Source organism: Dipodomys merriami, unplaced genomic scaffold (assembly GCF_024711535.1).
Source record: "Dipodomys merriami isolate MVZ:Mamm:240054 unplaced genomic scaffold, mDipMer1.0.p SCAF_51, whole genome shotgun sequence".
Classification (NCBI taxonomy): Eukaryota; Metazoa; Chordata; class Mammalia; order Rodentia; family Heteromyidae; genus Dipodomys; species Dipodomys merriami.
This window is the reverse complement of record NW_027206080.1, coordinates 2,556,953-2,584,190: the sequence shown is the minus strand read 5'-3', so window position 1 is coordinate 2,584,190 and position 27,238 is coordinate 2,556,953. Positions and strand designations below refer to the sequence as shown.

At 46.6% G+C, this 27,238-nt stretch overlaps 1 protein-coding gene across 8 annotated transcripts in view; it reads right to left on the bottom strand.

Annotated features, from left to right (window-relative positions):
* B3galnt2 (beta-1,3-N-acetylgalactosaminyltransferase 2) overlaps window positions 1-17,489 on the bottom strand; it is a 49,990-nt gene extending 32,501 nt beyond the window's left edge. For 4 of the 8 annotated variants that reach the window (XM_069998101.1, XM_069998102.1, XM_069998104.1 and 1 more), the window contains exons 1-6: window positions 17,156-17,486; window positions 8,754-8,901; window positions 7,558-7,658; window positions 7,072-7,265; window positions 5,622-5,717; window positions 1,190-1,300 (exon numbers count right to left, since the gene is read on the bottom strand). In XM_069998101.1, the coding sequence (XP_069854202.1) occupies window positions 1,190-1,300; window positions 5,622-5,717; window positions 7,072-7,265; window positions 7,558-7,658; window positions 8,754-8,901; window positions 17,156-17,267 (762 nt within the window). In that variant the 5' untranslated portion in view covers window positions 17,268-17,486. Of the gene's footprint in view, window positions 1-1,189; window positions 1,301-5,621; window positions 5,718-7,071; window positions 7,266-7,557; window positions 7,659-8,753; window positions 8,902-17,155 lie in introns of all 8 variants that reach the window. The other 4 variants (XM_069998097.1, XM_069998100.1, XM_069998099.1 and 1 more) reach the window with 3 other exon arrangements.
* Between the last annotated feature and the right edge of the window lie 9,749 nt (window positions 17,490-27,238).

The following is a 27,238-nucleotide window of genomic DNA, read 5'->3' as shown; positions in this document are numbered from 1 at the left end:
TCAACCAGGGCACTGTCCCTGAGCCTCTTTGTGCTAAAGGCTAGTGCTCTACCACTTGAGCCACAGCATCACTTCCAGTTCTTTTGAGTGGTTAATTGGAGGTAAGGGTCTCATGGGAACTTTTCTGGCTGGGCTGCCTTCAAAGGTTGGCCCTCAGATCTCAGCTTCCTGAGAAGGTACGTTTACAGGTGTGAGCCACCAGCGCCTGCCACCACCTTGCATTTTTAAGAGATTGAAAATTGTTGATTCAAACAGATGTTGACACATTTAAAAGTTAAGTGCAGGACTAGGAATGTAGCTTAGTGGTAGAATGCTTGCCTAGCATGCATAAGGCCCTGGGTTCAAACCCTTGGTACCACATAAATAAAAATAAAATTAATCATTTTTTATTTTGTTTTTTGTTTTTTTTTGGGTCTGGACGTGGGGCCTGAAATCTGGGCCTGGGCGCTGTCCCTCAGCTCTTCAGCTCAAGGCTAGCGCTCTACCACTTGAGCCACAGTGCCACTTCTGGCTTTTTTTCTTTTTGCTTATGTGGTGCTGAGGAACCGAACCCAGGGCCTCAGGCATGCAAGGCAAGTGCTCTACCACTGAGCCACCTTCCCAGCCCTAATCATTTTTTAAAGTAACATATCAGTTAAAAAAAATTAGGTGGCCATGCATAGTAAAGGTAAAGTAAAAGTAAATCAATGGTCTGCCCTAAATAGTTCCAGTGGACCCTACTGATCACCCATGGGCCTGAATGTAGGGCCTGGCACTGTCCCTGAGCTTTCAGGCTCCAGGCCAGCACTGTACCACTTGAGCCAGAGCTTCTCTTTAGGCTTTTTTGGTGTTTAATTGGAGATTTTGCTGCAGGTGGGCTTTGAACCTCAATCCTCAGATCTCAGCTGCCTGAGTAGCTAGGATTACAGGCGTGAGCCATAAGTATTTTTATCAACTGGCACTTTGCTCTCGAGGTAAGAAGCAAGTACTCTGAGTGCTGCTGAGCTAGTGCTTGTAAAGAATGCCAACCTGACCCTACTGCTGGTATTACAGGATCATGGACAACAGGTGAGGCTCCACCTCACCTCGTGGCATCTCGTTAAAAGCAGAGGCACCATGGTCTGGTGATGCCTGGGGCAGGGTCACAGAGTTCTCAACACTTGCGTGTTTCAGAGACAAAGAAGGCACATGTAATGAAAGGGTGGCTCACCGTGAGGACTCGAAGGACGCCCCCTCCATCATTCACCATCACTTGGTGAAGGTTTCTTGATACAAGGCCATGGAGGTCTTGGCTCTCCCACACAATTGTACCTTCAAAACTCTTTTGAGGAAAGAAGAATAGTGGTTAGTTTCTTTACTCTTGCCATTTAGGCTTTAGTAAGCGTTTAGGTTAGGATTTAAGAGAAAATAGGTTTCACACACCACAGCTCGACGTCACTCCTACTATTCTTTGTGTGTGCATCCTTGCACACATAGAAGCGAACCGTGAGAGTCCAGGGCAATCCATGGTATCTAGCCCCGGACAAGGTAGTCTCAGGACCCCTTTCTGGTATAAACAGTGTAAATTAACTTCTTTTGATCACCTTTCACTGTGCCTCGATGAATTGTCTCGCTCTCCAAAAGTCATAAGTAGACCTTCCCTACGACCCAGCCATACCACTCGTGGACTTCTACCCTGAACCTCACAAGCCAGGAGGCCAGAAAGACACCTGCACACCCATGTTCACTGCTGCACTAGTCACAACAGCCAAGTCATGGAAACAGCCCAGATGTCCTACAATAGATGAGTGGATCAAAAAAACGTGGTACCTACACACAATGGAATTTTACTCCTCCATTAGAAAGAATACTATGCCATTTGCAGGGAAAATGAATGGACCTAGAAAAATTATATTAAGTGAGGTAAGCCAAGCTCAGAGAGACAAATGGCACATTTTCTCTTATATGCAGAAGCTAGATCTAAAATATACTGGGACATGATAAATCATATAGGACTCTAGGCATTCACTTGCAGTGAGACCAAAGGAGGATACTTTTAGGAGAGGAACACAAAGGTGCAGCATCTATGTGCTTCTGACCACATAAAATAATATTTATCAAGATGAACTCAGAAAAAAAATGCATATCTATTAAGCACAAGGTCCTGAGTTCAAAGTCCTGCACAGCAGTAAATCCATAAGGAAAAATCAACAGTGTGGTAGAGGTTGGAAAATGAGCTATCACACACCAAACAATGCAAGATATTAATTCTTCTGTCCAAAACATTTTCATTTTGCCAGTCCTGGAACGTGCACTCAGGACCTGGGGTCTGTCCCTGAGCTCTTTTGCTCACTCTACCACTTGAGCTACAGTACTACTTCTGGTTTTGTGGTTATTAAAGAGTCTTATAGACTTTGGCTGGGAAGGTGGCTCAGTGGTAGAGCGCTTGCCTTGCATGCTCGAGGCCCTGGGTTCGATTCCTCAGCACCACATAAGCAAAAAGAAAAAAGCCAGAAGTGGCGCTTGTGGCTCAAGTGGTAGAGCGCTAGCCTTGAGCTTAAGAGCTGAGGGACATCGCCCAGGCCCAGAGTTCAGGCCCCATGACTGGACCCAAAAAAAAAAAAAAAAGAGTCTTACAGACTTTCCTGTCCAGGTTGGCTTTGAACCATGATCCTTAGATCTCAATCTCCTGAGTAGCTAGGATTACAGGCTGAGCCAGCTGTCCAAAATTTCTACTTGCTCATCCAAATGAACAGAGTAGCTAAAATAAGTACATTTGTATCTGTAAATATTAATAACTTCTTGTGGATTCACAAAATGATTACATCTGAAGAAAATTTTCATAAAGTAAGTGTATGTCCATAACACCACCAATGTCTAGTGATTCGGCTGAAAGTCATCTGCTTTTTACTGAGATCAATTTCAGGTTTCATCTGTACTATTAGGGGACTATGAAAACTAAATACTGTAAGAGAAACCTGACCTAAATTGTTAGTTAGACCTGGGACTTGCACCCACAATAGTCAAGCCATGCACACCATCCGCAACACCAGCAAGGAAGGAACACTCCACTTCGCTAACCTGACTTTTATTCTGAAAACCTTCAAACCCACACAACAGTTGAAGTCAAACTCCAAAGCACCTTGCCAATGACCCACATCCTCCACATACACGTTCCCATTCTCCAGAGGTTTGAAAAGAGCAGACATCATGCAACTCCTATGAACAAGGACATTTTAGCAAACTAGTGCTTTTTTTTTTTGTAAATTGGGCTTGAACTCAGGACCTGGACCCTGTTCCTTCCTGAGCTCTTTTTGCTCAAGGCTGGTGCTCTACCATTTCGAGCCAACATGCCACTTCCAGTTTTCTGGTAGTTAATTGTCACACACTTTCCTGCCCAGGCTAGCTTTGAACTGTAATTACAGGCATGAGCCCCTAACAACAGGTGATAATAATTTCTTATGGACCAATAAAATTTTTCTTCTAAGTCTGATCAAAATATGACGTGAGGGCTCAAGGAGTAGCTTGGGTAACAGAGAGCCAACAGAGAAAGCAAGACTGGTAAGTGCACAAGGTCCTGAGAACCAGCAACAAATAAACTTGTGGTTAACTGTAACATTAAAGTTTATTTTCTTCTCTTAGCCTCACTCCACATGACTCCTTCCTCATAAGGCTTCTCGCTCTCAGGCAGCTAATCATTCCTGCCTGCCCTGTGTCCTTCAGGATAGTGGGTATCATTCCTGTCTTCTGCCCACCCAATGCCTGCAGGGCCTCACAGCTGTAAGAACAGGGTGTATCAGACACTGCTCAACACACTCACTTGTCTACACAACCCTGGAGAGGAAACACTGCTCTCACTGAACAAGACCCCCAAGCTAGCCAGGCATGGCAGCACTTACTGAATGCTTGCCATGTGGAGCAAGTTCTAAGCATGTCAACTTATGTGAAATAGCTCAGCCCTCAACAGCAGCCAGTGCAGTCCTCCATGCCACAGAGGACACACACAGCAAAGGAAGTGCCTCGAGCAAGGTCACAGTCCTTTGTGGAAGAGAAGGACTCAAACTCACCATTGCACACCCTCTTCTCCCCACCTTAACTCTGCAGGTCAGTCAGCCCAAGGCTTTTGTGAAAACAAACCCATAATGCCTTCCAAGAAGGAATCACACACCTCAGAAACATGTTTTATCTTTGGTACAACAATTCATCCAAAGAGCATAACCAGTTACCACACAAAACAAGAATGTAGTGATATTCATTAGAATTTCTCGTTAACACTGATGGTTAGAAATACACCGACATCAAACTATAGTTAGGCAAATTACAGTATTTCCATGCAATAATTCTAAACAGCCATTACAAAATAATGAAGTATATTTTACAGAAGTGTTCATGCTATGTTAAAGAGAGATTGTATAAGAGGATGAATGGTGGAATCTTAGCAACAGTATATACATAAAAGCCAAAATGTAAAATGTGATCATATCTGAGTTACGGTATTACTAAAATAATACTGTTTTCCTTTAGCTTCTTCCAGTGTGTTCTATTTGCTCTAAGATTTTGTTGGATGTTCTGATGATTAAGCAGGAGACACTGTGCATTCTATGCATGCATTCTATAGCTGAGCTCTCCTCTGGCCCCTTTTAGGTGTTTTTAAATGGAGTTCATATACAAGTGAGAGATCCCATTGACATGAGCAGAATCAGCCTAAGTAGTTTCCTCTTAATTCCAAAGGCCTTCAGGTTATTATAACAGGTAAACTCTGTTGCTGCAAAGGGGAACAGTGCCCCAGGAGACTAGAGGTCTAGCTTGCACATCTTCCCAGCTGGTCTAAAGTGAACCCCAGGTTCACTGTAGCTGAGCTCAGGGAGGTATTCCACTAGCCTAGAGACCGCACAGGTAGGGGCTTCTGGCATTCTCCACCACCACAGGGCAGACCACACTTAACTCCAGGATACCAGAGCACCTGGCAGATGAGGTGGTCTCCAGCACAAACCAAAGAGTAGACCTAGAGGATTCTATGAAAAAAGGCATCATCCACAGTGCCTACTCTACCGTATAGGGAAGTTTTACTTGAAATTGTGACCTGTGTCTGCCATTACCTTGGGTGTAATGAGTTTTTAAAAAAATTATTTAGATACAAGTATTTGATTTACCTAAATGATCTGTGTCTGGCTTGTTTGAGTCAGTATTCAGTACTAACCTTTGCCACTAAAATAGTTACACAGTTCTCCACTCCACTAAATAAACCAGGGTAACAGGCAATGCTTTCAAAACCTGGTTTTAGTCAGGTGCTAATGGCCCACATCTGTAATCCTAGATACTCGGGAGGCTAAGATCTGAGGATCATGGTTCAAAACCAGCCTGGTCCAAGAGACTCTTATCTCCAATTCACCACCATAAAACCAGAAGTGGAAGAGTAGTTCGAAGTGAAAGAGCACAGGAATAGCGCCCAGACCCTGAGTTCAAGTCCCACGACAGACAAAATAAAACCTGGTTTAAAATCTCAGAGGCATCAGCAAGTTCTCTCAGGCATGCACATTTGATCCCGTCCTCTACCATCTGGAACTGCCTAGGCACAGTAAGGCACCAAGCACCCAGCTCTAAAAGCACATCCACCCCTGCAAAGGACCATAGCAAGCCTTGCTGCACCCACGCTTACTTACCTCCGGTAAGATGAACTGCTCCACAGGTTTATACCACAGCTTGTTCACCTGAACTCCACAGCTCGGAGGACTAAAGCGAGCAACAAAAAGCGCCTCCTGAACAAGGAGACAGCCCACATTATACAGGGGGGCATACAACTGAGTCAGGAAAACCCAGAATGGACTCCACTTACACTGCTCTACTGTGGTTTCTGTAACTTTCAGGATCTCTAATGCAATCATGGTTTTTAAATTATTAAAACTTCCATAAAGTTCTCAAATACTGAACATAAATCACATAATCTGAAAATCTAAAAAAGAAAACCTAGACATGGCAAGTGCTAAGGGAAGTGAGAGCATTAAATTAATACACTGTAGGGTCGATACCTCCAAAGGGGTAGAAATAAACCAAAAGATCACAGATCTCTACAGCAAAGCACTCATGACCCCCCCCCCCCCTTAACAAGAACTCTCAGGAGAAAATACATAAGAAACAAAGCAGGGAATAGTAACCATTGGAGCCCATGTATCCAATCCAGCCTTTTGCTGGTTAACTAACAATGGAGTCTCACCGACTTTTTCTGCTCAGGCTAGCTTCAAACCAAATAGTCCAGGTCTTAGCCTCATGATTAGCTAGTATTACAGGCATGAACCTCTGGTGCAGGGTAATCTAAATTGTTCTAGAATTGTATTCCCCCACCCCCTTTTTATAGAGAAGAGCTGAAATAGCTGCTGGCCTTACATAACAGCTTTTTAGAGCTAGAAAAGACCAATCACCTTAACAGTCCCAAAGCATTAACCATTACCAACCTCTGTTTTATTTGGGATGGGGCCTTGATATGTAGCCCAGCTGGCCTTGAACTCACTACCTCCTGCCTCAGGTTTCCCAAGCAGCTTGTGATCACAGGTTTGTGTTACTGTACCTGGCTCCATAACCAACTTTTGAAATTTCTGAGGCTTAAGGAAATTTTACGTTGGAAATTTCTAACCTAGTCTAACTTTCCTCTTTGATTTATGTATGTATGTGTGTGTGTGTATATATATGTGTGTGTGAGTGTGTGTATATATTCATAGGAGTTTTTCCCCAATCAGTCATTAGAATAAATTTTTCACCATTACATTCAATCAATAAGGGAAGAAAGAGTCTGCCAACCGGAGACAATTCTATAATCTTCCACTTGGTAGATACATCACAAGATAAAGTTATGGCAGACTGGGAAGGTGGCTTAGTGGTAAAGTGCTTGATTAGCATGCATGAAGCCCTGGGTTCAATTCCTCAGTACCACATACACAGAAAAAGCCAGAAGTGGTGCTGTGGCTCAAGTGGTAGAGTGCTAGCCTTGAGCAAAAGAAGCTCAGGGACAGTGCCCAGGCCTTGAGTTCAAGCCCCAGGACTGGAAGAGAAAAAAAAAAAAAAAGATTATGTTTCTTAAAAGGGAAATAAACCATGCACAAAGCAATGAGTGCCTACCTCCTGCTCTGCCTGATAGAGCTTGACTGTGACGTTCCTCTGAAAACCCACATCGCTTGCATCATAGAACACGCCAAGACTGGTGATCACAATGGGGTACAGAACGCGGAAGCTCACGCTGACAACTCGGTCCTCAGACAGCCCCGATGAGGCATCTTCAGAAAGGCCAAATGCCTCAATTTCCTGATTCAAAACTTAAGGATGTTTTAAGAATGGGTTTCACTATGGAACAAATACTATCTTGTACTTCACTAATGTAGGCTAGTAAAGTGAACACAAGGCATAAACCATAAGTGCGCAGCCCAATCTTTTAATCCTAAGGAACAAAAACTAATTTTTTACTTTTTGCTTTTGCAGAAGCTTGGGCGATGATTTTTTTGTTTTTGACAAGGAGTCTGGCAGTGCAGCCCAAACGTTTTTTAACAGGCTTGGTACTACAAAACTTAAGTTTTACGGGGTGGCAGTCTTCAGAAGAGGACGGCCTACCTGGGTGTGTGATGTTGAGCAGTCGGCAGGAGTAGGGGTCCTCCCTGTCTTCCACAGGCACCTCACAGCCACGAGCACCAATTATGAACTTCACAAGCACACTGAGAGAGGGCTGATGTTAGCACCTGTTAATGATCTGCACCTGTGCTCACTTCAGAGCTTTACCCTGAGACCCAAAGACCCATGAGGATAAGTCTCTGCCTGTGTTCTTCCAGTCTGTGTTCTTCCAAGGAGGAGAAACACATGGCCCCCAAACTGACTAGTGTGTGCCGCTCATACAATTCTGCATTAAAACAAGTACAGATGCACAGGTGGCTCCTACCAAATGCTTAGGCCATCTAGAAGCAGACCAGAGTCAAGTCAACTCTCAAACTTTACTTGCAGCATTGAGAAGATATGCTGGTAGATGGGGGAAAGCAAGAGCAGCCAGTACAGCACCAGGGTTTCTGGTCTGGGCGGCTGGCTTGCTCATTTTCTGAGATTGGAATGCGTTCAGGGGTGCCAGTTCTGGCAGCACTGGTGGTTCTGAGGCCTTCACTTGCTGAGGAACCGCTCTGTTACCAACACAATCATGCACTAAGGAAGCCTGTCTGAAACAGGGATGAAAGGTGGGGGGAGCACAACAGGACATCTATATACACTTGTCACTTCCAGTGACAAGAAATTCACAACTTTGACCCACCACTGCTGCTCCCCTATAAAGCGCTGCTTAAACATCCTGGGCGGCTGCTGTGCCCATCACACCCACATTGGAGGTAACAGCAAGTCCTGCTCCCCAGCTTTTCCCTCGCCAGCCCCACTCCAGCCTCAGAGGCTGATCGCCACTCTGAGCACACACACAGGCCCTGGGCTCCTGAGCAACAGCAGAGACGCCCAGCAATTCTAGAGGGGCCAGGAAAGACTGGCCAAGTGCACCATGGTAGCTCACACAACCCAAAATGCCACAAAACCAAAACAGTGAACCTCATCTCTAGAAAGCTGGTGAAAAGTATTCTGGATTGGAAACTTTCTACTATGGTATGTCAAAGCAAAAACAAACCACTTCATCACTATGTGTCTAAAATACAGCAAAAGGACACAGCATTTTCTCCCAGGAGCAGCAATCACATATATCTAAATTAACATCTGGTCTTCAAAATAAGAATTTTGTTTCTGAACTCTCAATGCAGGCAAGGGAAATAATTCAGAAAACTTACCGTTGACTCAACACTGGATGTTGTATCAAATGCTTCAACCAGGTGTTTCTTATCACATTTCGAAGTTCGTGGTTATGGCGAGCTGACAACACACCAACTATCAACTCATAGTAATTGGATTTCCACTGAGGAACTAAGGCCAACTGATCTACAAATAAGAAACAGTAAAAGTCATGTCTCAATATGTAACAACATGTATTACAAATATGTCTACATTTGTAGAAAATGCAGATGAAATACAGGTCAAAGATATACTTTAAAAACTAAAACAACAGAAACCTTTCCTACTTATGTCTGTAATCCTAGCTACGCAGGAAGCTGAGATCTGAGGATCAGAGTTCAAAGCCAGCCCAGTCAGGAAAGTTTGTGAGACTCATCTCCAATTAACCACCAAAAAGCCAGAAATGAAGCTGTGGCACATGTGGCACGGCACTAGACTTCAGCATAAAAGTTCCAGGCCCTGAGTTAAAGCCCCATGTGTGGCACAACATAATAATTAAGAAAATAGGGCTGGCTGGTGGTGAAGGAAATGCAAATAAAGACAACCCTGAGATACCACCTTACCCCAGTCAGAATGTCCCACATCCACAAATCAGCCAACGACAAATGCTGGAGGGGATGTGGAGAACGAGGAACGCTATTACACTGCTGGTGGGAATGTACACTCATACAACCACTTTGGAAAGCAGTCTGGAGGGTCCTTAGAAAGCTAAAGATTGACCTCCCTTACGACCCAGTCATACCACTTCTAGGCATCTACCCTGAACAACAGGAACCAATATACAAGGACACGTGCACCTCCATGTTTATTGCAGCACTGTTCACAATAGCTAGGATATGGAATCAACCCAGATGCCCCACCACAGATGAATGGATCCAAAAATTGTGGTATCTATACACAATGGAATACTATGCAGCCATTAGAAATGACAAAATAATGGCATTTGCAGGGAAATGGATGGAGCTAGAAGGAATCATGTTGAGCGAGGTAAGCCAAGAACGAAGAGACAAACAGTACATGGTCTCCCTGATAAGTGGATGATGAATCCAAAATGTTAGGTGATATGACAAAACTAACAGGACTTAAGAAACAAAGAACTCCCACTCATCTGGTTGAACCACTACTAAATATCCCCATGCTGCTGATCACATATATGGTATATAACATATGAGCACCGTTATATATTACAGACTGTGATAGACAATTTGCTCCAGGAAAGTTAGAATGAACTTGTGACTTTAAATGAGCATCATTATTCCACAATACTGTGAATTTCCGGAAATTAAGTAATCACTTAATCACAATCAAAAAAAAAAAAAAAAGAACCTTGGGGAAGGGAGGGAGGGAGGGGATGGTAGGGGGAAAACAATGGAGGGGGTAACAATGTTCAAGAGGAAGTGGAAGTGTACTCATTACCTCACTCATGTAACTGTAACCCTCTGTATAGTATCTTTACAATAAAAAAAAAAAAAAAAAGAAAATAGGGCTGGGAAGGTGGCTCAGTGGTAGAGCGCTTGCCTTGCATGCTCGAGGCCCTGGATTCAATTCCTCAGCACCACATAAGCAAAAAAGAAAAAAATGGAAGTGGTACTGTGGCTCAGGTGGTAGAGTGCTAGCCTTGAGCTGAAGGACAGCGCCTAGGCCCAGAGTTCAGGCCCCATGGCTGGACCAAAAAAAAAAAAATTAAGAAAATAAAATGCTTTATCTGGGCCAAAACTATTGGCTCATGCTCATACTAGTTAACTCAAAAGGTTGAGATGTAAGAATCTTTGTTCAGAGCCAGCCTGAGTAGAAAAATCTAAGAGTCTTATAACCACCAAAAAGCTGGAAGTGGGGCATGGCTCAAGTGGTGAAATGCCAGCCTCAAGTAAAAAGCTGACAATAAACCAGCTAAGAGAACCTGAGAAAACCAGCTAAGAAAATCCCTGGTACTACCAAAAACGAAAACAAAAACCTCAGACAACAAAAATAAAGACACCAAAACAAAAAATGTTTTAAGCCAGGCATGGTGGTTCATACTTGTAATGCTAGCTACTTAGAAAGTGGAGACTGGGAAAACCAAGATTCAAAGATGGTCTCGACAAAAAAAGCTAGTGAGACCCCATCACAATGAAATAAAAGCTGCCATCCCAAGGATAAAATAGCGTAAACAGCCCAGGGCAGCGAGGCAAGAAAGGTAAGACCCAACTGAAAAATAACTACAGGAAAAAAAAAGTGCTTTGCAAAGCCAAACCAACATCAATCTAGTAAACAAATTGGAGAGATGAATCTGAAGGGCTTCCACTGCTGAAATCAGTGAGTCCTTATTTTTGTCAGACAATAAGACTTTTATTTCATACTAAATATTCTGGAGAATGAAAAGGAAGCAACATTTTTAGTTTTTAAAAAAAATCACTGAGCATGCCATGGAAATAGCTCTTTTTTAAAAAAAACTGTTGGAATGTCTAATGGGCAGGATTATATTTTCATGCTTAAAACTTGCCCTTGGAAAGGAGAGAAGGTATCCTTCCCTCACTTTTCAACACTAGTTTTAAAGTCAAGCTTTACATTTACATGTGGCTCTGATGAGAGGCATCTCCGTCTCATCTTTCTCTAATGGTGGGAAATGATTCAAAATGTTTTCAAGAATTATTATTTTTGGGGTGTGGGGGGTCCGGTTGTGGGGCCTGAATTCTGGGCCTGGGCACTGTCTCTCAGCTCTTCAACTCAAGGCTAGCGCTCTATCACTTGAGCCACAGCGCCACTTTCGGCTTTTATTCTTTTTGCTTATGTAGTGCTGGGGAATTGAATCCAGGGCCTCATGCATGAAAGGCAAGCACTCTACCACTGAGCTACCTTCCCAGCCCCGTTTTCAAGAATTATTGAGACATCCTTACTACATTAAGTGTAACGTTCTTAGATGTAAAAGGATATAGATATTTAGTCTAAAATATAACAAGAACATAGTGATAACTTTCAAAAGCACAATTAAAACAAAAACCAGGGGGCAGATCCTATCAGGACTACTTTAAAGAAATTACAGTAAAACAATTATAGCATAGCAGGAATTTTTGTATGAAAACTTTACCTTCCATAATAACATACACAAACAACAGATAACAGACATGTTTGCAGCTATAAACTCATTGTGGGTTAGTGGAGTTTAGATTCTGATCTTTGGGAATCAGTGATAAACAGATTAGTGAAGATGCTGGCTCATACATTAAGTTTCCTAATTCATGGCCCAGAAACACATTTTCTCAGATTTATGACAGTACAATTAAAGCTGTGCCTACTGCCAACACTAGGTGTAAATGTGGCTCAATTGGAATAGCTTTGAAATGCTTTTGTAAAACAGACAACTGTAGGTCCCTTCTACAGAAAAACTTCAACAGCTGTCCAGTCACAGGAGGGTGCCCCAGTTCTGGTTCAGCTCTCATGGATGGCTCACATGCTGTACTACCTCAAAGGGGGTCACTTAAATAAATCCTGTGTGCCTCAGTTTCTTAAACAAAAAACTGATAGAAAAAGGCTTTAGATGCTCTATTTCATCTATTTCAGAATGTTTTCTCAGAAGACCAGAAGCTGTGAAAGGGCAAAAACCACATTTAATCCACATGCCTCATTTACCTGAAGCCATCAACACAAGGCTGCCATACAAAACCATTTTCAAGAATGTTCCCCTGAGCGCTGAATAGTTAGCAACTTACTTCTGATGCTAGTCAAAGCAAATTTTTTAGAACAGAGTACATGGAACCTAATTTAACCTTTTCTTGATGACTCAAATCTCCAGAGAAATTCCCCAATCTACCCTTTTCTCAGCATGAATTCCAGCTGCTGCTTTACTTCAAATACCTGACAGTACAAGAACACTTCAACTGTTTCTAACTCTTCCACCCTACTGCTGAACACGATTTTTCTAAAAATTGATAATTACATAAAGACAGTCACACACAAATGAAAATCCTGAGGCTTATGCTTGTACACTGGGGGTTGATCTCAGGGCCACACATTTGCTAGGCAGGTACTGGATGTCCTGCTTTTTGATCTTGTTTGACTCCCCTGCTCCTAACCGTCCGTGTGTAAGCCGTTACTGCTCATCTGCTTTACTTGCAGCTGCTCCTCTTTCCAGCAAGGATAACATGGCAGATTTTGGCCTTACAGAGTACTTCTACTTGCAGATGTTCTGAAATCACACTTGGAAAGGCAGGTTTCTCCTACCAGGTATCCTCAACATAAGCCAGTCTGACCAATCGCCCAGAATGTCTTACACAGTATAAAGTCCCATGTGGGTGCTTATAAGACTACTGCTCAAAAAAAAAAAAAAAAAAGACTACTGCTCAAGTTTCCAGCTCCTCTTACCAGCTAAGATCTCTGCTATATGATCCAAACACAGGGTACTTTGATTGTAGGTCTAGAAACAGAGAAAGGAAGCAAACAAAACAAATCTAAAGAACAAACACCAGACAAAAGGATTCAAATGTAACTCACAAAAGGTAGTCAACAACTTATGAAAATACCTTTTTCATTAGAAATCAAGCTTGAACATGCCAGTTTTGCCCTGCATTTAAACTGGCAAATGTCTTAAGTGTTAGGAACCAAATGTCAGTTACCTTAGGGAAACACTGCCAGTGATTCTGAGGAAAGGGAACCCTCCCCTTCCCTGCTGATACAAGTGAATTTTTGCAGTCCTCCATAGGGCACACTGGTCATATAATATACATCAAACACCTTAGCATGGTAGAAGTTAAGTCCAGCAATTCTATGTCAAAGAATTTGCTCCAAAGCAGTAATCACTGACACACTCTGAGAGCTCAGTTCAACACACTGAAAAACCATATGCTTCAGAAATGCACAGAGAAATGACTGGTTTTAGCTAGTCCCTTAAATGAAGGTGTGTCTGTGATAGTGTTCGGCAAAAATGAAAATTATATTGTCAACATATCCTTAAGTATTATTCTACATTGTATTAAGGTAAGCAGGTTATAAGGACATCCTGCAGGGATCTATAACTCAGGAGAACAAAAAGGAGCTTCCTCTGGAATGCTAGTACTTTCTTAAACTTTTAGTGCTGCCAGCTGTGGGTGTTCAGCTTGTGAAAATACAAAGTGCATAGGTACATGTGTGAAAAGAATGTGAATGATACTTCAGTAACATTTTCAAAAGGTTAAAGCATTTTTCTAAAACATTCTATATATGCACTTAAGAAAACAGTCTGAAAGCACAGTGAATTATTCTTTTTAAAAAATTTTCTACACAGATCTTGTTTCACCTCTCAAAGAAAAAAAATTTAGATCCTGGTGTCATCAAAGCACAAAGGTAGATGATTTTGGGGAAAGTTCACTCACACTCTTCCTGTTTCCAAGCATCTCCTTACTTGAGCTGGACAGCACAAGCACAGCTGCTAGTAAGAACTTCAGTGTCAGGAATAACTCAACCCCATGCAAACATCCTGACAGGAACAACTATGTCCTTCAATGAGACACAGATGCTAAGAGTACATTAAAGTCTATGGGAACTGGGTGTCAGTGGCTCATGCCTGTAATTAACTACTCAGGAGGATGAGATCTGAGGATCATGGTTCAAAGCCAGCCCAGGCAGCAAGGCCTGTGAGACTCACTCATCTCTAACCACTAAAAAGCTGGAAGTGGAGCTATGGCTCAGCTGGTAGCAAAAATGCTTAGGTACAGTTAAAGCACCAGGACTGGCACCAAAAAGAAAAAAAGCCTAAGGGATGTTGACTTCAAAGCTGATAATTAAAATAAGCCCAAGAAGTCGTCAAACTTCACTCCCACGTGCTCTTGGATAGCCTCAATCACAAACAGCAGACTCTGAGGTAAACACAGAAGCCCACCATGGTTCCACTGATGAGGACAGTACACAATCACAGTGATACTGCCAACTACCACACTGGCACAGGCATCAGCGGCTGCCACACCATTACTTCTCTCTACGATTCCTAGAGGATTTTGTATGAACCAGGCACTGTTCTGGGTGTTTTATTACCCGTATCTTCACAATAATCATACAAAAAGATAATCTTGTAAACTGGGAAAATAAAGTACAAGACCAGCATACAGAATCTAGGGGTCATCTTGGAAGAATCAGTATCAGGAAAAATTGCAATGCAAGCTCAGTTTGTCTGTGTATCACCAAGTGCTCCAAGAAATGCTGAGTGGAAATGGTTTTACTTGTAAACTTTGGCTTCCTTTTCAAACACTCTACACAGAGAAGCCTTTTTTTGCATACATCACTTTTCTGTATTGTTAAAATAACTCCTGGCGGGCCAGGCACTGGTGGCTCATGCCTGTAAATCCTAGCTTCTCAGAAGGCTAAGATCTGAGGATCCTGGTTCAAAGCCAGCCCAGGCAGGAAAGTCCATGAGACACTTATCTCCAATGAACCACCAGAAAACCGTAAGTGGTGCTGTGGCTCAAGTGGTAGAGTGCTCACCTTAAGCTGAAGAGCTGAGGGACAGCGCCCAGACCCAGAATTCAAGCCCGACAACCAACAAAATAACTACTACTGGTAAGGCATTACCCCAAACCAGTACACTGTGCTCTATCTACAAGGGCTGTTCCTCCATTCTCTACTCTTGTCTCCAAGACGGTCTGGATCTCACAAGCTCTTTCTCCTTACTGGCTGCTTTCCCCACTGGTTTCAGCTGTTTTAAGGTATGCCCCTAAATTGGTAAGGTTACTAATCCTGGTACTAACATGACTCAGTCATTCCTCTGATCCCTGCTTAAAGGAGAAACCTACCACTCTCCTTGACAAGTGGCTTTATATTTCTTTGCCATATGCCAACCACCATCTTCTTTTCTAAATGGTAAGTGCATGTGCATCCACTTTATCTTATTACTACTTTAATCCACACCTGCAAGAGGAGCAGAACCAGAGAAAGCTCACAGATGTTTGCTGAATCCACTGCCAGTCTGTAGATCTCTAATATTCAGGGAGGGTAAACCTCTCTCAAAAAACAGCTTTGATTTAGAGGGACTGAAAAGGGACAGAGGGAGGCGGAGTAAAGGTGAATCTTAGAAATATTAATTCAAGGGCTGGGAAGGTGGCTCAGTGGTAGAGCGCTTGCTTGCCTTGCATGCATGAGGCCCTGGGTTCGATTCCTCAGCACCACATAAGCAAAAAGATAAAAGCCGGAAGTGGTGTTGTGGCTCAAGTGGTAGAGCGCTAGCTTTGAGCTGAAGAGCTGAGGGACAGCGCCCAGGCCCAGAGTTCAGGCCCCACAACCAGAACCCCCCACTCCCCCAAAAAAATGTTAATTCAAGCAGTTTGCAAAATCTTGGATTTTTCTCTCTCCAGCTTAGACACAGAGGATCAAAGTGTAAGTGTCCAAATGCTTTGAACATGACGACAGCCCTCTGGAAATTTCTGCAATCACAATGCTTGTTTTTAGTTGTAAAAAGTGCCAAAAAGAGGGGAAGGGATGTTCGGAGTGTTTTATTTGATTTAAGCAACCTATTATCTGAACAGCTACTCAGTATTCAAGATCAAAGTGAACTTCCAAAAATAACATTGATCTTCTCACCCATATACCCTTCTGCAATCTTCTCGTCTCCTTAAATCTAGCCAGGTCCACATACTAAAAAAACAGGGAAAAAGGGGGAAAAAAACTGTCTAACTTGTAAAACTGCCTAGCAGCCTTAGGCTGGAGGCCGCGCTTTTTTGTTTTGTCCTCTGCCCCAAGACCGTTCGTACTGAGGTCATAACTCTTCCTGAAGTTTGCTCCGCAAGTAGATTCCAGCAGGATTACTCACACACAAAGAACAGGCGCCTTCAAGCACGACGCTGGCGGACGAGACCAAGCACGTTCTATGTGTGCGCACCGATTTCTCATCGAGTTTATAAAATCCGGAGAATGCCCACCGACAGGCAAAAGGCCACGGTCTGAGCACGGTCCTTGGTCTGCCCGGTCACCGAGACCCCGACGTGTTCACAAAACCAAGTCCAAGCCCAGTTTTAGAAACGTAGGGGAGCCGAGCGGGGTCACCCCATCCTGAGGTTCCCTGGTCCCCGGGCCGGCCCCGCTGGGGACCAGACGGCCGGCGGTCCCCGGCCAGCAGCGCTCCGGGACGGCGGGCCGGGCGGCGAGGGCCGCGCCGCGGGACGGCACAACAAAGGCCAGGAGCCACGCGGCCAAGTGTCCGCGCGGTGCGACCCGGGGTTCCGGCTCGGCGAGCGGCTACCCGACGCCCCCCCCCCTCGGGGACGCTGCCCCGGACCCGCCCAGCCCCGCACCCGGCCCGGGCGGGCGGGCGCCGCGAGACCCCCAAGCGACCCGGCCACACGCGGAGGAGAAGCGAGCCCCTTCGCCCGCTCGCACCCGAGCTCCTGCCTGGAAGGCTCCGGGGCTCCGTCCCCCGCGACCCCGCGGCCTCCCCGCCGCCCCACGCCACGGGCCTCACCTGCCGGGCCGGCCCCGGAGGCACGGGCGGGCGGCGGGGAGCGCAGCCGCAGCCAGAGGTGCAGCGCGGCCCCGAGCACGCACGGGCACAGAAGCACCAGCCAGTTTCGCATTGGCCGCCCCCGCCGGCTCCCCCTTGCGCCCCCGCCGCTCTCCGGGCTGCGCTGCGTCCCCGCCCAGAGCGAGGGGGGCTGCGGGCGCCGAGCCCGGCCCCGCGGCGCCGCCGCCGCCCGCGCGACCACGCAGCCGCGCTGGTGGCCAGAGCCGTCCGCGGATCCGGCCAGCGCCTCAGCTGCCTCAGCTCCCTAAGCTGGAGAACGCCGGCGACGGTGGCTCTGCGGCCCTGAGGCCGAGGCCGAGACCCCGCCCACCCGAAGGCCCGCCCTCCCGGCGCTCCTTCCCGTCCAGCCTCTCAGCTCCAGGCCCCGCCTAGGTCTTCGGCCGGCCGGGAGCTGGAGTCCCGCGTTGAGCCCAGCCAGGGGGCGCACCCAGGAAACGTATTGCCGAAAACCACATCTCCCATGGTGCCTCGCGCTTAGAGACACGCGGCGGCGGCTTGGGCGAAGCGCGAGGCACGCAAAACGCATGCGTCCCTGCTTCCAGTGGGGGGTGTAGCAGGAGCTCCACACAAGGAGCATGCACATTTCTTCTCGCGCCACTGCCCCCTCTAACGATGGAGTCAGGTACTGCGCACATAGAGCATGCGCACTCCTCGTGCCACTGACCCTAGCGGTCTAAGCAGTACTGCGCACTCGGAACAGGCGCCTTTCCCCGTGCCCGCGCATGGCCGGGGCTCCGCCTGGCATCCTCGTCGGTTCTCCGCTAGCTTTCATCCTCTAAGAACGCTGGACGAGGAGGGAGCCCCGCCATCCACGGAGAGCCCGGCGTAGCCCTTGCGATCCTCCCGTGCCGAGCGGGACGAGGCTCAGTCCCGCGGGAAGCAGCTCAGGCCAGTCCCAGACCCCGGCCTCCGGTCCCGACCCCAAACCCTCTAGGAAGGGCGGGATGAGCACTGGCCCCGAGATAGTTCAAAATAGTCCCCCAAGGTATGCAGACACAAGGCACATAGCCATATATCTGAAAGGTCTGAACTTGTGATGCCTGTGTAGCCCCGCAGAGGACCTCCGGAAACCCCCCAGAGGACTGCTGAAAACCACCCAAAGGACCTCCAGAAACCGCCCAGAGGACCTCCGGAAACCACCCAGAGGACCACCGGAAACCCCCAGAGGACCATCGGAAACCCCCAGAGGGCCACCAGACAAAACCATCCCAGCGGGCCACCGGACAACCCTCCCCCCTCCCACAGTGGACCACATGGACCCAGCCCTCCCCCTCCCGGTGGACCATATGGGCATGACCCCCTCCTGCAGTGGACCACATGGGCATGACCCTCACCCCCCCCCCACAGTGGACCGTTTGAGCAAATTAACCACAAGCCAGAAGTGGACCTGAGGCTGTGGCTGAAATGGTACAACACCAGCCTTGAGTGAAAAAGCCGAGGAACAGCACCCAGGCTTTGAGTTTAAGCCCCAAGACTGGCTCGAAAAAGAAGAGGAAGGAAAAATAGAAACTAGACATGAGGTAAAATTGCACTTGTTGAAAGTTGACACAGTTGACACTGCTTCCCAGTGTCCATGAAAAAAATCACAGAAACTTAAGATCTGCCATGACAGAATTTCAAGTGGTCTCCGGAAAAAGTCTCAAAAGGTGAAAGTTTTAACAGGATTTCTTTTTTTTGGGGGGGGGGTCCGGTCGTGGGGCCTGAACTCTGGGCTTGGGCGCTGTTCCTCAGCTCTTCAGCTCAAGCTAGCACTCTACCACTTGAGCCACAGCGCCACTTCCGGCTTTTTTCTTTTTGCTTATGTGGTGCTGAGGAATCGAACTCAGGGTCTCATGCATGCAAGGCAAGCGCTCTACCATTGAGCCACCTTCCTAGCCCTTAACAGGATTTCTTTTGCCATAACAGGATTAAAGAAGACAGAAATGGAAAAATCAGGAAAGGTACCCCCTGCTTAAAGTAATAGAAAAATGACAGCCATTTTCATGGGTTTTCCCTTGTCTGAACTGGGAAAGTGTACGAGGCCATGCTACCTAGACACACCTAAAAATTAGACACAGTGGTTCTAGGTGGCAGAGTTTTTTATTCTAAAACATGGAGATGGGATCTTGGCCTTCCTATACATGGGACTTTGCTTTGCAAGATACATTGTCCAGTTCTCTGTCTCTACCCATGCAGGGAGCACGCAGGTTACTTGCTTGCTTGCTGGATGCCTGGTTTGCTTGCTTGCTTGCTTGATTTGCTGTTGGTACTGGTACTGGGGCTTGAACTCAGGGCCTCTCATTCTTGCTTGGCTTTTCTGCCCAAGGCTGGCACTCTACTGCTTGTGTCACAGCTCCACTTCTGGTTTTTGCTGGCTCATTGAAGAACAGTCTCATAGACTCTTCTGTCTGGACTGGCTTTGAAACCACAATCCTCCTGAGTAGCTAGGAAAATGGATGTAAGCCAGCAGTGCCCTGCTTATATTAAAATCTCCTCCCTCCCAGTAGTACTAGAGCTTGTACTTGGGGCCTGGACTCTGTTCCTCAGGTTTTTCGTTCTTTTTTTGGGGGGGAGTCCGGTTGTGGGGCCTGAACGCTGGGCCTGGGTGCTGTCCCTCAGCTCTTCATCTCAAGGCTAGCACTCTACCACTTGAACCACAGCACCACTTCCGGCTTTTTTCTTTTTTGCTTATGTGGTGCTGAGGAATCAAACCCAGGGCCTCATGCATGCAAGGCAAGTGCTCTACCACTGAGCCACCTTCCCAGCCCCTCCCTCAGGTTTTTCACTCAAGGCTAGTGCTCTACTACTTGAGCCATATATCCATTTCCAGTTTTGTGCTGCTTAATTAGAGTCTCACAGACTTTCAAGCCTGGACTGGTTTCAAATTGGGATCCTCAGATCTCAGCTTCCTAAGTAACTAAGGTTACAAAAGGTGTGAGCCACCAGAACCCAGCTTATATTCAAATCTTTAAGCCAAATTTTTAATAACATTCCCACACACACAAGAAAGAAAGCATGAAATGTGCTTTACTGTCTTGGTCCTGGAGTTAGGGAAGGGAAAGAATGGGCCTGCTGTAGCATGCTCTCAAGTTGGAAAGCCTTGCCCGACTCAGGAATACTAAATGCTGTGCCATTTAATTTATTAATCAAATTGGAATTTTGAGAGAAAAGAGGAGCTGAAGAAAAACTAAAGTAGACAGACAAGTTTTCTATGTAAATCATTCCTCTTTACACTTAGCTGGCTATTTTTTTTCCAACAGTAGATGGCAGTAAAATGCTTGCCTATTTTTTTTTCTTATTTAATTTGTTGGAAGAAATTGGATGACAACTAAGATTGGCAAAGGTTAGTTAATGATAACCATGGCAGTAAGCTTGAAGTAAGAGAGCGCAACTTGGATTACACTCTGGAAAAAATTAACATTGTACATTTTTTATGCTGGTCCTGAGGCTTGAACTCTGGGCCTGGATGCTGTCCCTCAGCTCTTCAGGTCAAGGTAAGCACTCTACACTTGAAACACAGTGCCACTTCAGGTTTTCTGGTGGTTAATTTATTAGAGATAAAAGTCTCACAGACTTTCCTGCCGGAGCTGGCTTTGACCGCGATCCTCAGCCTTCTGAGTACCTAGGATTACAGGTGTGAGTCACCAGCCCGGCTCTATTGTACATTTTTCTAGAAAGGAGAATGTTGATCCTCAGGGGAAAAAAAAATATGTTGGTTGTACTATATTTTCCTAGTCATTCTCCCTTTTAAAAATGCAAGTCAGGAGGGTCTAGGAGAGAGGAAAGGGAAGACATTCTACTCATTATCTGACTCATGTAATTGTAACCCCTCTGTATATCACCTTTATAATCACAAAGTATATTTAATATGTTTTTTAAATGCAAATCGGGCTGGACACTGGTAGACAGCACTCAGACCCTAAGTTGAAGCCTTAGGACTGATGTGCACGCATGCGCGCACACACACACACACACACACACACACACACACACACACACACACACACACACACACACACACACACACACACACACACACACACACACACACACACACATAATTCAAGCCACAGCCAGTGGCTTGTGTCTATAATCCTAGGTATTAGGAGCCTGAGATCTAATTGTGGTTCAAAGCCAGCCAAGTGAAAAGTCTTAAAGACTCATCTCCAATTAACTAGCAAAACAACAGAAGTAGAGTGTGGCTCAAGTGGCTGAGGGCCAGCTTTGAGCAGAAAAAGCTAAGTAAGAGTGTGAGACCCTGAGTTCAAGCTTTTGTACTGGCATTTAAAAAAAAAATAGATTCTGTACTGGGGGATGTGTCTCAGGTGATAGAGTGCCTGCCTAGAAAGCTGGAAGCCCCGTACCCCTCTCTATCTTTCTCTTCCTCCCCCCCCCGCCTCTCACACACACACACCCTTACTTTACTGTTCCTTCTTCATGTATCACCTGTAACCTAATGCCTCCTTGATGCTTCCTCCCAAGTGTCCTTCATAACTACATACGTCACATTCCTGAGCGATTCGGGGTTATGGCCCCTCCTCTCCTCTGAATTTTTCCTCTTGTCTTTATCCTTCCTCTACCTCAAGATATGTTAAGAATCTTGTTTTTAAGATAAAAGAAGAGGCAAAGGGGGCTGGGAAGGTGGCTCAGTAGTAGAGTGCTTGCCTCGCATGCATGAGGCCCTGGGTTCAGCACCACATAAGCAGAAAAAGCTGGAAGTAGTGCTGTGGCTTACGTGGTAGAACGTTAGTTAGCCTTGAGATGAAGAGCTGAGGGACAGCACCCAGGCCCAGAGTTCAAACCCCACAACTGACAAAAAAAAAAAAAAGAAGAAGAAGCACAAGCTTCTCCCACACTCTGTCTTTAGGTTATAAATCAACATCATGCTTATGTTTGCCCAAACACATCATTAAATTTACTTCAAATCTTTGAGGTGAAATTGTGGACAGGAGTCTTGTGCTGAACTGCAAAACAAATTAATTTCAAGAGCTGGTGGAGAGGATGGGACTAGATCTTCAAAATGATGTTACATTAATTCAGAAAGACCGTCAGAGGCATTTCGAGTCATAGGACAGGGAGATATTTGATGTTAGAAGATAAAGGGCGCTCCTGGCCTACATTACGCCTGGCATTCCACATCCGCTGGGCTAAATCCTGAGATGCATTTCCTGTCTGCTGTCAGAACCAAATCCCAGTCAGTATATGCCACCACACAGCTCTTCCATCTGATATCTGCTGTGGGGCAGGCATTTCATACATCATCAACTGATTCTAATGGTCTTCTGTCAATCCTTCTGAAAACAGATGCATTGGATGTTGATAATGGATTCTGAAGCCAGGCTTTCTAGGTTCAAATCCCAGCTTCTCCCTTTCCTGGTTGTGTGGCTGGGATACAAAAGACTTGAGAGCTAGCCAGAGTAGATGCTAACATGTTCTGGAAGCTTGCAAGCCCATCCATGTTTCACTGGGAGCCTGAGACCAGCCTTGGTGGGAAGATTACCCTTGTAGCCCATGCTACAAGTTGGTGTCTGCCCCTTCCCCACCCCAAGGCTGCCTCTTAGTGGCAGCCTCTGCCAGTCTTCTCAGCTGCACAGTAGCAGCCACCTCCTCAGGGAGAATTATGGACAAATTTCCTTATGAGTGTTTTGCTACCTGGTGATTACTTAGTACTGCAAGCTCTTGTGGCCTTCCCCTTGATTCACCTAGCCCAGTCCCCCTTTGCTTCACATGTCCTCTGTGCCATAACTTCTAACACAGGACTGGGCCAGCCTGATCTAGAGCACATTGGAAATAACATTTTAGAAAATCACTTAGCTTGATTATAAGGAATAGGAAATGGGGGTGGGGTAGGGCTAGCCTGTCCCATTGCTGTGATGGAATACTTGAATCGGCTGACAGGAAGAAAGGCTGGCTTGGGCTGCCAGCTTCAGAGTCTTCAGTGGGCTAAAATTTGGACTTTGCCAAGGCAGAACATGGCAGGTTATGTGTGTGGAGTACAGCTGGGAGAATGGGAGGAAGGGAGAGACAAAAAGAAGACAGAATCCCAAGGACTCCCTTCCTAGCTGCCACCTCCTCCCTGGGCTGGCTTATGAGCCCATCCATACCGAACCCACAGGAGTCAGTGCTCTCAGGACGCCACCACTCCCCAACTCTGAACACTCATGCTCTGGGGCCAGGCCCCCATGCCAGCTATAAACCGCCAAAACAACCATGTGTTATACAAGTAGAATTCTAAGTTTAGTTCATGTTTTGTTTGCCTGAGTGGTTAGACAGAATTTAGTCATTGAAATTTCTTCTTTTTCCAGCCAAGGCTAAGATAATTTGTAACAGCATTTGGTGTTTCAGTAAACAAATATGCTTGGAAAAATGTAAATAGTTATGCTGAAGTAAAATGTGCCAAAAATTCACATTAATTATATACAAGTTATTAAAGACTGGTGAACCAATAAACTCTTGGTAACAGATTGCTGCTATCTGGATGCTAAAAATATGTTCTAAATGTCTGACTCAGCATGTTCATGAACTAATCATGTACATTTTAATATTCACATAAATGTAAATATAATAAATATTGGAATATGACATGCAGGCTTGATTGGCAACAGAGTGGAAAGTCACACTGTGCCGGTGGGCATGGTGATGGTACACCCAGCCTGACACCCCCAGGGCCTGCCCAGGACAGGCAACAGTTTTCTCCCTCACTGTACTGGGCCTGGGAGGGCTGGATAGGGTTATGTCGCCTCTGAAATTCAGGCTGAGGATGCAGGATTGTAAATCTGTCCAAGATCAGCTATCATCCACATCTTCAGGTCATATCAATTGTCACAGTTATCTGATGTCACATGACACTACTGGAACAAAACTCCCCTGTCTTTTGGGTTGCCCACTCTCCCCACCCCCACAGTATGCTGGGAGGGGGTGGCTGACAATTCAGCTTCTCTGTGGGGGCCCAGCTGAACATTAAAGGCAAGATTATCATGCTGCTCTGGGATCACTGCAGGATCCAGCAAGCAAACCTTGGAAAAGGAGTTACTAAGGCCCCATGGGGCCCAGAGTAAGCAGTCAGCCTTGGACAAACAACTCAGGTTTGGAAGCAGGCTGGGTCCTGGGTGGAGGTTGCATGGAGGCACAGTGTGGTGTCACATTGCTGCTCCTGCTCCCCTGGGTCACTGCAGGTCCCCATGGAGCCTGGGCCCCTGTCACAGAGGCTCTAATGGTAGAGTCTCCTGGTGGGCCATCCTGTCCTTTTGATGGCAGGAAGGCAGGACAGGCTAAGGCTTTCTCTTGGCTGTCCATTAGGAAGTCTCAGTGGGATTCCTCTGTTACCCACAAATCCCAGGGCATGACATCTGCAAGTCCTCCTTACAGGATCACCCATGCAGTGATCACAGCCAACAGCCAGCCCGGGCCCAGCCAGTCAGATGGGGTTTGTGAGCACTTGGTAACTTAATATGCTAGGCACACCTGTGAAATGCCCTTTTATGACAGAAGCCATCATCAATGTCATGTCAAACATGACATTGAAAATTGGGCGAAGTGCTCAGAAAGGACAAAACAAGTGACAGCGGGACTCACGGTTGCTAGCCACAAACCTGACTTTTTATTGAAGTAAAACACGTACAGAAAAGCACCCGAATCAAAGGTGGACAGCTGGGAGAATGCTCACAAAACGAAAAAACCCAGGGGATGGGCAACCAGATGCAGAGACAAAGCATTCCAGAAGCTCCCCAAAACTCCCTGTTTCCCCCCTCTAGGAGCAGCCAGTATCCCCACGTATAACAGCTTTGTGCTGCATACAAATGGAATCACATACTCGCATTTGCCTCTTCTGCCTACCCACTGACTATGTGAGAGTGGGTGGAGTCGCAGACAGCCTGTTCCCATGGCAGCGTGGTCTTCCAGCAGGGGGAGAACCTCACATGTATACCTGCTCCACCTGGCTTGGCCTGGGGGCTGCCAGGACAGTGTTTCCACCAACAACCCAGGGCCTTTCTTCAGCTGAACATAAGCACGCATTACCGTGGGGGCCACACCCCACAGCAGAATTGTTAGTTCATACCACATTTACATCCAGCTATTTACACCAGGCGATTTCATGGAGGAATAGGCTTTACTAAATGAGCATGAGGTTCAGAGAAGTCTTAGGAAGCTAGAATGAGATGCAGTAGTATGGGTGGGGCCTAGGAGCAGAGCAGGCGTGTCCTTCCCCAATCCCTGTGGTCCCCCATCATGGCTACAGTGCACACTCCATCTCAGCAGCATGCCAGCCCCACACCTCCCCTGCTGCATCACCATCACCCCTGGACCACTTAGCATCCCTTCGCCTGTGTCACAGCAGGAAGGAGGCCGTGGAGCCCAGACCACTCCCATGCCTGGTCTCGAGCTGGAAAGGGGGTGTCTGAGAGACAGAGAGCCCCTCCCTTCTTCACCCCCCTCTGCCTTCTGCTGAGCTCCTGTAAAAGGGGTGACACCCCTGGAAAGGGAAGGGGTGCTGAACTCCAAGCCCACACCACACCACAATCACAGCCCAGAGAAGCTCCAGTGGGAGTGGTAGCGGGCATGATGCCACTAAGCCCTTGTCTTCAAGCTGCAGAAACTGAGTTCAAAGACAGAAGGGAAAACCCACAAACAAAATGCTCAGGTTTGTAAGGAAGAGGTCCAAAAAACACCTCCCAGGAGAAGTGAGGAAGGGATCCAGGACAGGACTGAGAGAGAAACTGAGGCAGAATAGAGGGACTGTAATATTCAAATGAAGGGGAGCAAACCAAAAGCACTTTTTCCTCTTGACCTGACTCGGCCCCTCTGTACCCTTCTGTAGACCAGGCTTCACCAAGTTACTGATGCTGAGATTCTGGTCCCACCCAGACAATAGAAGGCTGTGCAGGCTTATCTCCACACCCTGAGGACAGCTCTGCAGCAGTCAGTGCACAGCTCACAACCACACTATTACCCATGATCTTTAATTAAACCAAGAATGGAGCCTGGTGCTGGTGGCTCACACCTGTAATCCTAGCTACTCAGGAGTCACAGTTCAAAGCCAGCTCGGGAAGGAAAGTCTGTGAGACTTATCTCCGATAAACTATTTAGAAAAAGCCAGAAGTGGCACTGTGGCTCAAGTGGTACAAAGAGGCTTGGGGACAGAGCCCAGGCCCCGAGGTCAAGCCCCAGGACTGGCAACAACAACAACATAATACCAAGAATGGGTTTGGCAGGAGAAGCAAGGAGTAGCAACACACTAAAGCCATTCACAGGGGTACCAAGTCATGAAGTAGTCTGAAAACTCCAGGTGCCTCTTTGTAGTATTTGAAGCTATGTACCATCTTGAGGTCACAGCTTATCATTTAGCATGCATTTGTTTTAGATGATAAACAGCGCTCTCGATGTCCTCGAAGACACTAAGGCAGGAGGGTTAAATACCTCCGCCCCCATCTTTTGTCCAAACAGCACAGGCCACACAGAGGATCACAGCCTCTGCCAGAGCCAGGGAGAGGCAGTTTCCTCTTGGTGCAGGTGGGAGCAGCCTGTGGAGCAGCCTGTGCTCAGACCCGAGGGTGGCACAGCCAGGCATCCGGTGACCCCTGTGGCGGTGGCCCAGGGGCTCAGCAATGTGCCTGAATGTACCTTTGTGGAGGGAGCCCACAGAAAAATACCAAATAGAACCAGGGAGGAGGGGAGACGGAGGAGGTGGCATTTGAGGAGCAGGGACAAGATGGCCCTGCCAGTGTATCCACGACATGCCATGGTGCTGTGGTGTTGTGGTGAGCACGCACAGGCTTCATGGTCCACAGTGCTGTGGTTAGCACCCACAGGCTCCAGTCCACACCCTGATCCAGTGGAGCCACCACAGAACAGCCAGGGAGAAGCCCTGGGGACCAGGGCTGCCAGCCAGCAAAGCAGTGGCTCCAATCCTGCACCCTGCTTCTTTCCTAACAGGCTGCTGGAAAGACAGGATGCGACACCCGCATGACTTTCTGGGCTTCCCCACTCCCTGTGACACATGGAGGACCCTTGGACACCTTCATTTCAATGACTTATCCACTGAGC